The following is a 12981-nucleotide window of genomic DNA, read 5'->3' on the forward strand; positions in this document are numbered from 1 at the left end:
CCCTAGCTTCTCCCCCATTATCAGCATCACTCACCAGAATGGCACATTTGTTAACCAGGGATGAACCTACATTGATGCATCAGTCACCCCAAAACGAAATCCGTAGTTTACCTTAGGGTTCAGTCTTGGCGTAGTTCATTCTGTGGGTTTGAACAAATGTATAAAATGACATATATCCATCATTGTACCAAAATATTGAACTTTGAAAAAATTTAATCTGCTAATAAATAATTTAGGTAAGTTCTCCCTGATACAGTTTAAGAGCAATTAATAATAATAATACCTTACATTTTGTTATTGTTATTTATTCAAATTCAGCTTTTATACGCTGAGCTAAAAAGACAGAAGAGCAGCATATTGGTCATCAGGACCATTCTCCCTCCGTCCCACTTAGTAGGTCTGCCCTGGAATCGCCAGGAGGTGGGCGGTAGGAGTTCTCAGCTGTGTGGTGCTCCGCGGGCCTCTCTTCTGTCAGCGCAGTGAATGTGATTCCAGTGTTGAAGATGTGTTTTGTATGGCTTGGCTCTCTGTTGTATATTATACGTTACTAAATGTGGTGCACATTTATATGTCTATATTGTGTTACATATTTTTGTATTGAGGTAGGTTACAGAAAACTGTAAAAGTTTTTAAGGCTACTTTTGACTGCACTTGATTCTTGCTTTACAGGCTGACTGTAAAGCCCAGCCTCTGTGTAAAAGTCTCTTGGTTTACATGGAACTTTTATACGCATTCTTCTTAATCCTTATAAGGTCCTATATGTGTTCCTGGAAACAAAGCAAATCCAAGTAAATTGGAGGGAATTTACCCATAAAAAATAATGATAATTACAGGATTATAGTGGTGTCCCTCATGCTTGAAGATATGACCAGTTCTGCTTTAATATAATCATATTAATAACCTGGAAATTTAAAAAGGAAATCTAAATATTTTCTCTAAAATGCAATAAAATATATATATATACACACACAATAGATACATGCGTATACATATGTGTGTGTGCTCAGTTTAGTGAATGGCCTGGTTTTGCTTGATGGAATTACAATGGTTCAGTGAGGAGAAGTGGGCCTTGGTGGAAGATAACTGGGAATGATTGGAGATAATAGGAAAGGAAGGTGAAAAGTGGGTAGAATCAGGGATAAGAAAGAGCCTGGATAGTGAAGGTGGGAGAGGATGATCTGTGCTAGAGGACAGCAGTGTGCAGCTGGTGACACAGTGTACCCGGCTTCGCAAAAATTGATGGTAGCAGAGGATTTCACTCGGATACTTCCTTCACTTAAAAAAATAAATCTAGGCCCTGGCTGGTGTGGCTCAGTGGATTGAACTCAGGCCTGTGAACCAAAGGATCGAGGTTCGATTCCCAGTCAGGGCACATGCCTGGGCTGCAGGCCGGTTCCCAGCAGGGGGCGCATGAGAGGCAACCATACATTGACATTTCTCTCCCTCTCCCTCCCTTCCCCTCTAAAGATAAATAAATAAAATCTATTAAAAAATAAAAATAATAAAAATAAATAAATCCAGAGAATGTTTAGTTTGGTATTGTTACAACAACAGGGTAGAGAAATCTTACCATTTTAATGTAGTGATGAGGATTTTAATCATTAATCTTAATCATAACTAGCCTAGTTCCTATAGTGCTGAAGGTTTCTGAACCTTCTGAAAAAATGCTATTCATTTTCAAAGGCCTATTGTGTCCTTCCACTGACTCAGTGTCTTTCTGCTCCATCAGGGCCAGTACTCGGTGCCCCGGAGTGAGGTGCCTAGGGTGCAGAATGAGGGCCTCTTTCAGAGTTTGCACTACAGGCACCTCATTTGCTTCACCCTAGTCCCAGCCCTGTGTTCACCAAAACCCAAAGGTCTTTCAAACAGATTCCTTCTGAGAATTGAGCAGTTCTTCCATACCTTTTCTCGTTGTAGCCAATCTGCTGCTCTCTCTTTGGTGTTTTTACTTTACATAGTTGCATTTTTCTCCTCTTCAGTTTGAGAAAGCCATGTGGATTCCTAAAGCACAATGTGTCATCGTTGATTGCCAGCAGATAATTGTCATTAACACTGTGTATCTGATTAAGTCAAAAGCATACTGATTGGAGTGTTTGGTGACTTCGATATTCATTCCCTTCCCAAATCTTCATTCCATCATCTTCATTGCAGAACAGCTGGTGTTGGTTTCTATATGGCTGTTGCAACTGACCTGATATCATTCAAACTGTCATGAATAGTTATTGGGATAATTCAGTCACACCCAAGGCAGGGCTGATAGTTTACATTTCTTCTCACCTCTGGAAAATATTAAGAATCAAGAGAATGTGGCCCTTCATCATTTCTTCACCCCAGAACTCCCAAAGGTAGTAGGACAGTATAATGTGGACAACTAAGTGCAGATCTCGCTAAAGAGCTCAGGTTATTCTAAAATTATATGACATGGTGTGTTTTACACCCCATTTTCAGGGAACTGTCTGCTGGTGTCATTTGGAGGTTTTATAGTAGGCCTTACTTCCTGTGGGTTTAGATGTAAGTGGTATTCCCTCTGACCTTTGCCTTCATTTGCTTGAAAGCTGGTTCTAGTTAGTTTCTCTGTGGTCTGCTGTAGTTCCCTGTTGTTACAGACACCAGATGACACAGGCAACGCTTTGAATGACCTGTGTCTTAAAAGTATTTTCCTTTGAATGACCTTAAAATTGTTAAAGTGTACTTTTCAAGTAAATTTTAAGTAGGTTGTTTTTAAAAGTGCATTGAAATCGATATTAATAACTAAGCAACCAAGATTAAATCAGTTGCATTTACATGGAGCAGTTAGTTTCTGTCATATGTGTGAGCAAAAACATGCCTAGAAATTTAAAACTGCAGAGTTCACCAGTAAGGAGGATTCTAAGTTGGTTAAGTGACTAACCATTGGATTTGCCTGGTCTAATATATGAACAGGTTATTTTTAATGGTTACTATTGCCTGATTGAATTTCCTAATACTTAAATTCATTACATGGCTGTGGGGAAAAAGGGGGTCTCTTAAATATGTAGAGATTGTCTGTAAGAATTGAGTCTTGGGAAAGCAGAGCACTGGGAGGATGAGAATAAGCATTCTGTCTCGTGTTTTCATTTTAATCGGTTGTTCTTCCTAACCATTGCCCCACTTTTGGAAGTAATTCATTCAAGAGCTCAAAACATATCTCTTAGAAACAGGTAAAGGACTAGCTTTGTGAGTGCACTTCAGAGATGCTCTTGTCGCGATGAACTTGGCTTTGGTCACCATGTGTAGGTTTCCTTTTACTGTGCATCGAGCTGAGCTTATTTCCTCTCTCTCAAGTAGTGTGTACTTTGAATAATTTTTAATCCAGATATGGAAAATTAATTTCTCCAGAAGTCTCATCTTTTTATTTTTTTCTGGCCTTGTCTTTTACTTGTTTTTTAATGTTCTTCTTCGCACTTCCCAATATAGTATCTTTTGTGAATTCGCTTAGCGTGTTTCACAGCCTTTCCAAATAGGTCTGGTATTTGACCTCTCTTCTATTAAATGATTCTTACATCAGCTCATCAGACACGTCTGTAGCCCTCCCTTTCGTTTCACACGTGTTAAATCAACTCTCACCTCACAAATTAAACTTTTTAAACAATTTGGCCCAAACAAAAATCAGTTATTAGGATCAACATATCAGGATGTGTTCCTTGAATTCCTTTGTGTTTATCTTGTTTTCCTATAAAATTTAAAAAGGAAAGGGTGGCGATTGACCAGAAATGATTTGGAGGGTGGATGGAAGCTTATTAAAAACAATCCATATCTTACTGTTGCAAAATCTTCAGCTTCAACATATTTACTTGTGTTATATGCCTTTAGTTACATTTCTGGGCATCTAGTTTTGCTTTGTCTGTTTATATTTTTCTTACTGGATTGTAACTTCTCTGAGGACAGGAATAATTTTTAATTACCTAGCATATGGCATAGAATCTTTTTAGTGATTCAATAAAAATACATTAAAATGAATTTTAACTTCTGTTATACTCTCTTAGGACTCAGCAATAGTATTCTGATATTTGGTAGGAGTGGTTCAAAAAAATGTGTACCCGAACCTAAAGGTTTTAACTGAATTCCTCTTTCCCAGGGAAGTGTACCACACGAAGAGGATGCAACATGTCATCTGTGTCCGGTGGACTTCCGACAGCAAGTACATCATGTGTGGGTCTGATGAAATGAACATTCGTCTCTGGAAGGCTAACGCTTCTGAAAAACTGGGTGTGGTAAGAGACCTGTTTTCTTTCATGTAGTTTTATTGGATTTTATTATATCATAAAGAGAATTTATTTGAAGTGTTTTAGGTATTTTTATCAAATGGCATACTTGTAATAGAAAGAAATGTTAACACCAAAACACACAAGGCTTTACTGAGATTTACTTTCTTTCATGTCGAAGGCACCTTCAGAAGCCTTTATTAATTCAGATGTTTGATAGTAATTTGAACCTTCTTGATTCTTTGCACTTCCCTCCGGGTTGAGTGAGACGTAGTGACTTTCGGAAGCTCAGAACTGAGAACACCTGTTTCTTTGGGTATAATCTGGCAGATTAAAGGCTGCAGTTTCCTGTGGGATCTTTTAATATTAAAGACACAGTGAACACTTGAGAAAAATACAGAAAACTTCAGACTTCAAAAAGATTCAATGAAAATGTAAAAAATGTCATTGGCCAGCTATCTCTAGGTTATGGAGTGATGACTCTTCTTGTTTTGTTCTTGATGTTTTCCTAAATGTCTCAGGTTTCATCTAAGAAACATACGGAGTGTTTATATCAGAAACGTTAAGTTTAAGAAGGAAAGGTTACGGGTGATTTATTTTCTGCTTAGCCTTGGTAGAAAATCACGAGATGATAAGCAGTAATTAAAGACAATTCTATTTTAGCAATCTAATGATTGCTAAGTATTATTCTCTGCCCTGGTTTCACTTCATCATTAAATGTTCCTCTAAATCTTCCCATGCTTCACATTGTTTAACCAAGGCTAGGTATTACCGAATTGAACACAATCTTTTCTCTTTTTTTAGTATATTTTATTGATTATGCTCTTAGAGTTATCCCATTTTTTTCTCCTTTTTATCCACCTCAGACCTGCACCCCACCCCCTTAGTTTATATCCATGGGTCATATATATAAGTTCTTTGGCTTCTGTAGTTCCTATACTGTTCTTAACGCACCCCCACCCACCCATCTATTTTGTACCTACCAATTATGCTTCTTATTCCCTGTACCTTGCTTTCCCCATGTCCCCCCTCCCACTCCCTGCTGATAACCCTCCCTGCTGATCTCCATTTCTGTGCTTCTGTTCCTGTTCTAGTTGTTTGCTTACTTTGCTGTTGGGGTGTTTTTTAGGTTCAGTTGTTGATAGTTGTGAGTTTGTTGTCATTGAACACTTAATCTTTTCTGTTTCAGTAGTTATTTCTACAAAAATAAAAAAAATTGTTTAGTTTAGGTGGTTCTCTATGTTATTTATGCCTGAGGAAGGGTCCAGCTCAGTGTCCACATAGGCCTGCTCCCCTTGGCACAGCTGTGTTACTTGCTGGCATCTGCTTGCATTGTAGGCGTGCTGCCCGAAAGCAAAATCAGGGCCTGCAGGCCTAGTGCTGCTGTTGGAACCTTGCAGAGGGCAGAGTTACATTGCGTTTTTGGTTGCATGTCATAAAAATGTAGTTTTGGGGGGAAATTTTGGGTCCTTCTAGCTTTGTTTATACAGAAGCAAAACAAAGAACACACCATTCATTAAAATATCAAAATGCGTTTTTTTTTTTCAGCTTACATCACGAGAAAAGGCAGCCAAAGATTATAACCAGAGGTTGAAGGAGAAATTTCAGTATCATCCTCATATAAAACGTATCTCTCGTCACAGACATCTACCAAAATCCATCTACAGTCAGATTCAAGAACAGCGCATCATGAAAGAAGCTCGGAGGCGAAAGTATGTTTTGGGCCATTTGCCTCTACCTTTACCTTTCTCTGACTGCCCCTCCTTCCCATGTCACCAAAAACAAACCAGAACGTGCCTTTCAAAGGAATAGTTCGTGTGCTATTATACTTTGATGATTTTTTTCCTAATAAAGGGGGAGCAACAGCCATATAAGATTTTGAAATTTCCTTTTTTCCAGTTATTTTATTGTTGTTCAATTACACTTGTATTTTCTCCCCACCCCTTCCCCCAACCCCCTCTAAATCCACCTCCCTCCCTTGCTTCCACCTTCAGATTTTGAGAATTTCTAATACCTATTTTTGAGATTATAAAGGACAGACAATGAAAAAAAAGGACAATGAAAATTATATTTATCAAAATAAAAAATGCTTCTGCTCATATTAGAGGGACTAATGTAAATAGATAATGCTTTTTTAAAAAAATATTTTTATTTATTTATCTTTAGAGGGGAAGGGAAGGAGAGAAGGAGACAAGTATCAATGTATGGTTGCCTCTCGTGAGTCCCCTGCTGGGAACTGGCCTGCAACCCAGGCATGTGCCCTTACTGGGAATCGAACCGTGATCGTGTGGTTCGCGGGCCTGCCCTCAATCCACTGAGCTATGCCAGCCAGGGCTAGATAATGCTTTTAAAAATTTCTTTATTTTTTATTTCATTTTTTAAACTATCTTTTATTGATTATGCTATTACAGTTGTCCCATTTTTTTCTGCCCTGCAACCTTCCATCATTATCCCCCCCTTCATTCATACCAATTGGTCATACACATAAATTCTTTAGCTTCTCCATTTCCTATACTGTTCTTAACCACCCCTGTCTGTTTTGTGCGTATCATTTATGCTTCTTGTACCTGGTACCTTTTCCCTGTTCTCCCCCTGCCCTCTCTCTGCTGACAACCCTCCATGTGATCTCCTAAAAATGACTTCTGATACAGCTAGAATTTAGAGGTATTATGTGCAAAGAACTCATAGTGCACATTTCTTAAATAAAATTTTTTCTAATATGCTTCATCATAACATTGGGATCTAACAGTTTTGAATCTAAAGCTCCACGACTATTTATTTTCCCTGTGGAATAGTCTTTGCAGTTCTTGAATTTGTGCAATTATAGGAATTCTAGAATGGGGTTCTTCTTTTTTTAAAGTTATACTATACAAAAGATTATTATTTTTGCTGTGTTTGAATAGATGTTGGGGGTGAGTCCCTTTTAAATATTTTCTCAACTGTAGCACATTTTTTAACTTACAAAGGACACTGATTTGTAATAAGAGAAGCAGTAAGTAAGTAGGTTAACAAAAGATTTTTTTTCCGATTTTTTACATAATCTCATTGTGAAAACTTTTCTTTTTCAGTGAGTAGTTTTCCAGTGAAAGAAAATGCCTTGTCATTTTTTTAAAAAGGTTTTCTTTAGTTAAGAGGATTTCTTGTAAACTCGCTTATTTTTGTGTGTATTTTGTCTCACTCTAGGGAAGTGAATCGCCTGAAACACAGCAAGCCCGGGTCCGTGCCGATCGTGTCGGAGAAGAAGAAACACATAGTGGCGGTTGTGAAGTAATGTTTGGTGTGTTCCTGCTGGTGCTCACTTGTGCTGCTTTGATACATTGCGATTTGCAAATTCTACAAATAAAAATGCAGTTAATCCTTCAATGCCACAGGTTTGAACTGGCCAGATTCACTTAAATGCAGGATTTTTTTCCCCCAATAAATATACAGTTGGCCCTTTGTATTTCCAGGATGTGCATCTGTGGATTGAACCAACAAGGGACTGAAATAGTATTTTCTGTCCAAGGTTGGGAGTCCATGAACGAGGGCTGACTGAAGTTACACGGATTTTCAGCTGCTCGGGGCGGGCACCCTAACCCTCACGTTCTTCAAGGGCGAGCTGTACTGGCTCTAGTATAACAGTTCAGTTTTATATGTGTAAGGCTTTACTGTTGTTCATTTCAGCTGCCCTGAAACATTGTCTTTAAAAGGTGGCCTGGTTGGTAAGGCTGTCCAACATCATCTCGTTGGTCTACTCTCTCATTCCACTGAAGTGTACAGAGGTTTTGCAGACTTATCTTTACTGTTAGAAATTACAAATGTACTTTAGCTCTGATCTATTATTGTACACACTGTACAGTTAAATTGACATGTAAGACCAAGCATCTCTTGTGTTACCTTTAATATTATTTGAGTAATTATTGAAGTGATTCTTCGTAGGATTTCACATAATGTAGAAAAATTATATCTATACGTTTTTCAATTGAATACATTTTCTTTGCTTTATATTTGGCTTTATGAGACTTTAAAGATGATCAGCTTCCATTTATGTAACTTTCATAAATGATAACTTATGGCCAAGTCAATAATAAAACATCATTTTTCTCAGCATTGTAACCATTTCTGCTAAATAATTTCTCTTCAATCTCACTAAGTAATAAATTGTTCTATGTATGGACATAGGTTGGGTTTGTTTTTTGTTTTTTAAATCATCAGCTTAGTAAACTCTTATTATAAATATATATAAACCTAAATTTTAGGCAAGTTTAAGTATAGACATTTTTTAAAACTCAAAGAAAAATGTTATTTAAGAATAATGTATTTGAAGCCCTGGCTGGTGTAGCTCAGTGGATTGAGCACAGGCCTGGAAACCAGAGGATCGCGGTTCGGTTCCCAGTCAGGGCACATGCCCTGACAGTCCGGTTCCCTGCAGGCCAACTCCCAGCAGGGGATGCACCAAAGGCAACCATACATTGATGTTTCTCTCCCTCTCTCCTTTCCCCTCTAAAGATAAATAAATAAATAAAATCTTAAAAAAAAAGAATAATGTATTCGTAGTAAACATAAGGGATGCTCAGGGATGATAAAGATCTGAATCTGCAGGGTGGGAGGAGGATGGAGTCAGGGTGGGTTACACCAGCTACTTCAGCTCTTTGGTATTTACTTCTTAAACTTGGGTTATTCTGGTTTTTATGCTTCTGTGGCATCATTATCTTAAGGCTGAGAAGAGATCAACCATCTATCTTTTAATGCTTATGGTCTATTGTAGGCCTTAAATTACTTGACTTTCAAGGTGAGCCAAATTCTCTCGTGAGCCTGTACAGCCTTGGTTTGGGTGCGGTTTCAGAGACAACATGCAAACACTGACCCGTAAACAATAGTCGGTGTGTCAGTCTGTGTCCTTTAAAAAGCAGAGGCCTAAACAGGATGAGACATGTAAGAGGTTTATTAGAGGGGAACTGCTCGAAGGGTGAACAGGGAGCAGTAGGCAGGGAGAGCCTGCCTTCTGTAGGGTAGACTTGACAGGACAGGGTGTGGGGGTGGAGGGGAGGGAACCCTGGGTCGGAAGAGCCTCTGACTGCCAAACATTTCTGGGAAAAGGGTGGGCCAGGCTGGTGGGGTGTCTTCAGGCCAAAGTGGCTTGTTGAAGTATCCCCATCTTGTGTAAAACTGGGCCAGTGCTAGTGCCCTCACTGTACTCAGTCATGTGAACGGATGCTTGGATTCACTAGTCATCAGAGGAATGCAAATTAAAACCACAATGAGATACCACCTTACGCCTGTCAGAACCGCTGTCATTAATAAATCCACTAACAAGTGTTGGTGCAAATGTGGAGAAAAGGGAACCCTTGTGCACTGTTGGTGGGAATGCAGATTGGTGTGAATGTGGAGAAAAGGGAACCGGTTGTGCACTGTTGGTGGGAATGCAGATTGGTGCAACCACTGTGCAAAGCAGTAGGGTGTTACCTCAGAAAGTTAAAAATGGAACTGTCCAATGACCCAGAGATTCCATTTCTGGGAATGTATCCAAAGAAACTGGGGACAGTAACTCAAAAGAATATATGCACCCCTATGTTCATTGCAGTGTTGCGTACAATAGCCAAGATTGGACACAGCCCAGGTGCCTGTGGTTGGCTAAAAGAAGAGCTGTGGGTTGCTTATACAATGTCAGTTCGACTTCTGATCTCCATTTGTTAAGTGACCCCCGTGAGCTGCCATTCCAACAGGGCCAGGACGACTCCTCAGGTCTTTGGGAACCATGCCAACCCAGACCATGGGTTCAGTAGTCTTTGAAAGATCTGGATATTCCCCTTTCCCTAGCACAATTACCTAAGTATAGGGCTCAGGTTCTTTTGAGGAGCTGTTACAGCACATGCTTGTGGGTTTGCAAAGTCCTTTCTCCTAGGGACCGAGCCACCTAACTCTGGTTCCACATGTGAAAAGTGGCCTAGGTCTGGTAACTGAGCAGGAGAGTGTGCCTTGTCATTGTGACTACACTCGAACCCGCACTCCTCCATGCTTGCCTTTTTCTGGTTGTGTATGTCAAGGCCTATCCTCATTGGATGTCCATCTTTTTTGCCTCAAGGACACCAAGCGTTCACTCCCTACAGACTAAGGCTGTTTGGCTGCTTCTCCAACCTTGCTGATCATTATAGCCGCCTAGCTTCTAATGGTTAAAACACTACCACCTGGCCTCTGTTACTGGCATGTATTTGAGAGCAAGGGCCTGATCACCTGGAATTTAAAGAGCCCAGCTCTTTGACTGCTCTCTTCCCATTAGCTCTGGCCTCCAGAGGACAACCAGCCCTGAACTTTTGGGTGTTAGTGCTCCTCTCACTAGCACATTCCTGTTGACCTTGGTGAGTAATGTATGTTCCAGGCTCTCCCATGGAACATAATCTGGTAGTTCTCTGGCCTTGCATAATATATGCAAGGTATGCTATCTTCCCCCAGCTCTTCAGGCTAGGAGACAACACAGGTATGTTCTACTTTGCTCGGCATCGACCAGCACTTTCTCCAGGCTTCTAAGGAGCCACCCTAGCAGTGAGTTTGCCGACCCCCGGGGTCCTTACCAGAGTGCTCCGTTCGGTGACAAAAGAAACTGCCCCAATTTGATGCGTTCTTAGCCTTTAATTATTAGTGGCCTTCAATTCCTCATTGTTCCTCTCCAAGGCACCAGTACAACTTCATAACCAGCAATTCTGCTGTCTTTATAGACATCGAGCCTCTTGTACCTTTAAAATGCTTGGATCACCGCAGCTGTAAGGGTAGTTCCTGAGCTCAGGACGTTCTCCTAAGTCGTCAGTGCCACCGAAATCTTCAGCAATTGGGCCATTCAGATGGGGCTGTTTTTTATCAGTCAGGCAGTGAGTAAGCGTATCTCCAAACTCCAACTTGACTACCTGTTTTTTCAACCACACCTTGTATTCCTTGGGTCCTTTCAGGTTATTTGAGAGACACCAAAACAGGGGTAAACAAGCAAGAGGTTTATTGGAGGGAATTGCCTGTGATATGGATAAAGAGGAGGGATGAAGGCTTCACACCTGTGACAGGAGGGAGGGAAGGGAGAAGGACTGGATAGGAACCTGAGACCACAGTGCAGTTTTAAGAGAGCTTTAGCTAAGCCAGTGGGGAGTCCTCTAGCCAAAGCGGCCTATTACGGAAGTCCTAAATTACAGCGATTTCTACAAAGACCCCTGCTGTGCTCAGACTTTGTCTGGGAACAGTGGGGGAAAGTGTAGCCTTGGTGGGATCCAGGGGTGGGTTTTGGCTGTGGTTTTTGGTCAACTCTGCTCCCCACAGAGAATTCTCTTGAAGGAGATCATGAGGAGGACAACAGATTTCTGTTCTTACTAAAGGGGATGGGCAGGGGATTTCAGTGGTGGAAAAACATCAATACAGGGTTCTGGCCTCTCTGCAAACAGTCCACTGATATTTGTCTTTATCCTTTTATATTTTTGCTTGAAGTGGGTATAGAGGGGAATAATGGAAGCAAATGGTCACTGAGCTTAACATCATGTTTGATGACTGACTCAATCTTTGAGTTCAATGCTTGAAATCAAAGGAAGATGTTGATAAAATGCATGTTCAGCATAAGCATATTTTTTTGTTGTTAACTGACATGTAATACCAGTTTCAGGTATACAACATAATGATTCAATATTTGTGTGTACTGTGAAATGATCACCATAATATCTAGTTAACATCCATCACCATTCAAACTGCAGTATTTTTCTTGCAGTGAGAAATTTTGAGATCTTTTCTTGTAGCAACTTCATTGTTTTGACCACCCTCACCAGTTTTGGGACTCTTCCCCACCCCCACTTGCTGGGAGCCATCAATCTGTTCTCTGTATCTGAATCTAGGGGGTTTTGTTTTGTATTTGGGGGATGTTTTAGATTCCATATGTGAATATTATTTTTTGACATTTTATTTATTTTTAGAATAGATGTGGGAGGGGGAAGGAGGGAGAGAAACATTAATGTATAAGAGAAACATCCATTGATTACCTCTCGCACACCCCCAACCCAGGCATGTGCCCTGGCTGGGAATCAAACCTGCAACCTTGCACTCCGCAGGCCAGCACTCAGTCCACTGAGCCACACCAGCCAGGGCACTGGCTGACTTACTTTACTTAGCATAAGGGCCTGCAGTGTAAGCCCTGACAGTTTCGCTATTCTTTTTTGTGTTGCAAGAGCCTGACTTAAGCTTTGACTCCCACTTGGCAGTCTCCAGTAGACACATTGCCTGCCATGACTAGAGGAAGAGCCAGGCCATGCCTATCATGACAAGGTGCCCTCAGGGGCTGCCACCCCACCTTGGGGTCCTTTGTTTCAGAAATATTGGTTGATTTTAGTAACTGACCATAGGAGCCACTTGTTTTTTCCTCTTCCCATGCGTTAAATTCCTGCTCTTGTGTTTTAAGTTCACTAACAAAGAGGGAGCCCACGAAACCCTGGTCCCCAACCCTTAATACATCCCATAATATGTGGCTCCAGATGTGCCATGAAATTTCCAGGTCCTGTAAGTAATAAACCTTTTTTTCAGTTCCTTTCCATTTCTAGGAAGTAACTGCTGAGAGCATCTTGCCATCATAATAACAAGGGCTGGTGCCACAGAATTGGTTATCAATAGGCACATACCATGCCCTCAAGGTCCGTCCATGTCATTGCCAGTGGTTAGGGTTCCCTCTTTTTTGTGGCTGAATAATATTCCATTGATATATATTTTATGAGTAATGGTACACTGAACATATACATGCAGATATCGCTTCAAAATC

The 12981-nt window shown here is 40.5% G+C and overlaps 1 protein-coding gene across 1 annotated transcript in view; it reads left to right on the forward strand.

The window, feature by feature from the left end:
* DCAF13 (DDB1 and CUL4 associated factor 13) overlaps positions 1–8309 on the forward strand; it is a 30728-nt gene extending 22419 nt beyond the window's left edge. Inside the window, exons 9-11 of the mRNA XM_037048337.1 lie at positions 4097–4232; positions 5772–5935; positions 7407–8309. Of these exons, the coding sequence (XP_036904232.1) occupies positions 4097–4232; positions 5772–5935; positions 7407–7494 (388 nt within the window). The 3' untranslated portion in view covers positions 7495–8309. The remainder of the gene's footprint in view (positions 1–4096; positions 4233–5771; positions 5936–7406) is intronic.
* Positions 8310–12981: the final 4672 nt, after the last annotated feature.

Source organism: Sturnira hondurensis, unplaced genomic scaffold, assembly GCF_014824575.4.
Source record: "Sturnira hondurensis isolate 20B ecotype Veracruz unplaced genomic scaffold, ASM1482457v3 Scaffold0006413, whole genome shotgun sequence".
NCBI lineage: Eukaryota > Metazoa > Chordata > Mammalia > Chiroptera > Phyllostomidae > Sturnira > Sturnira hondurensis.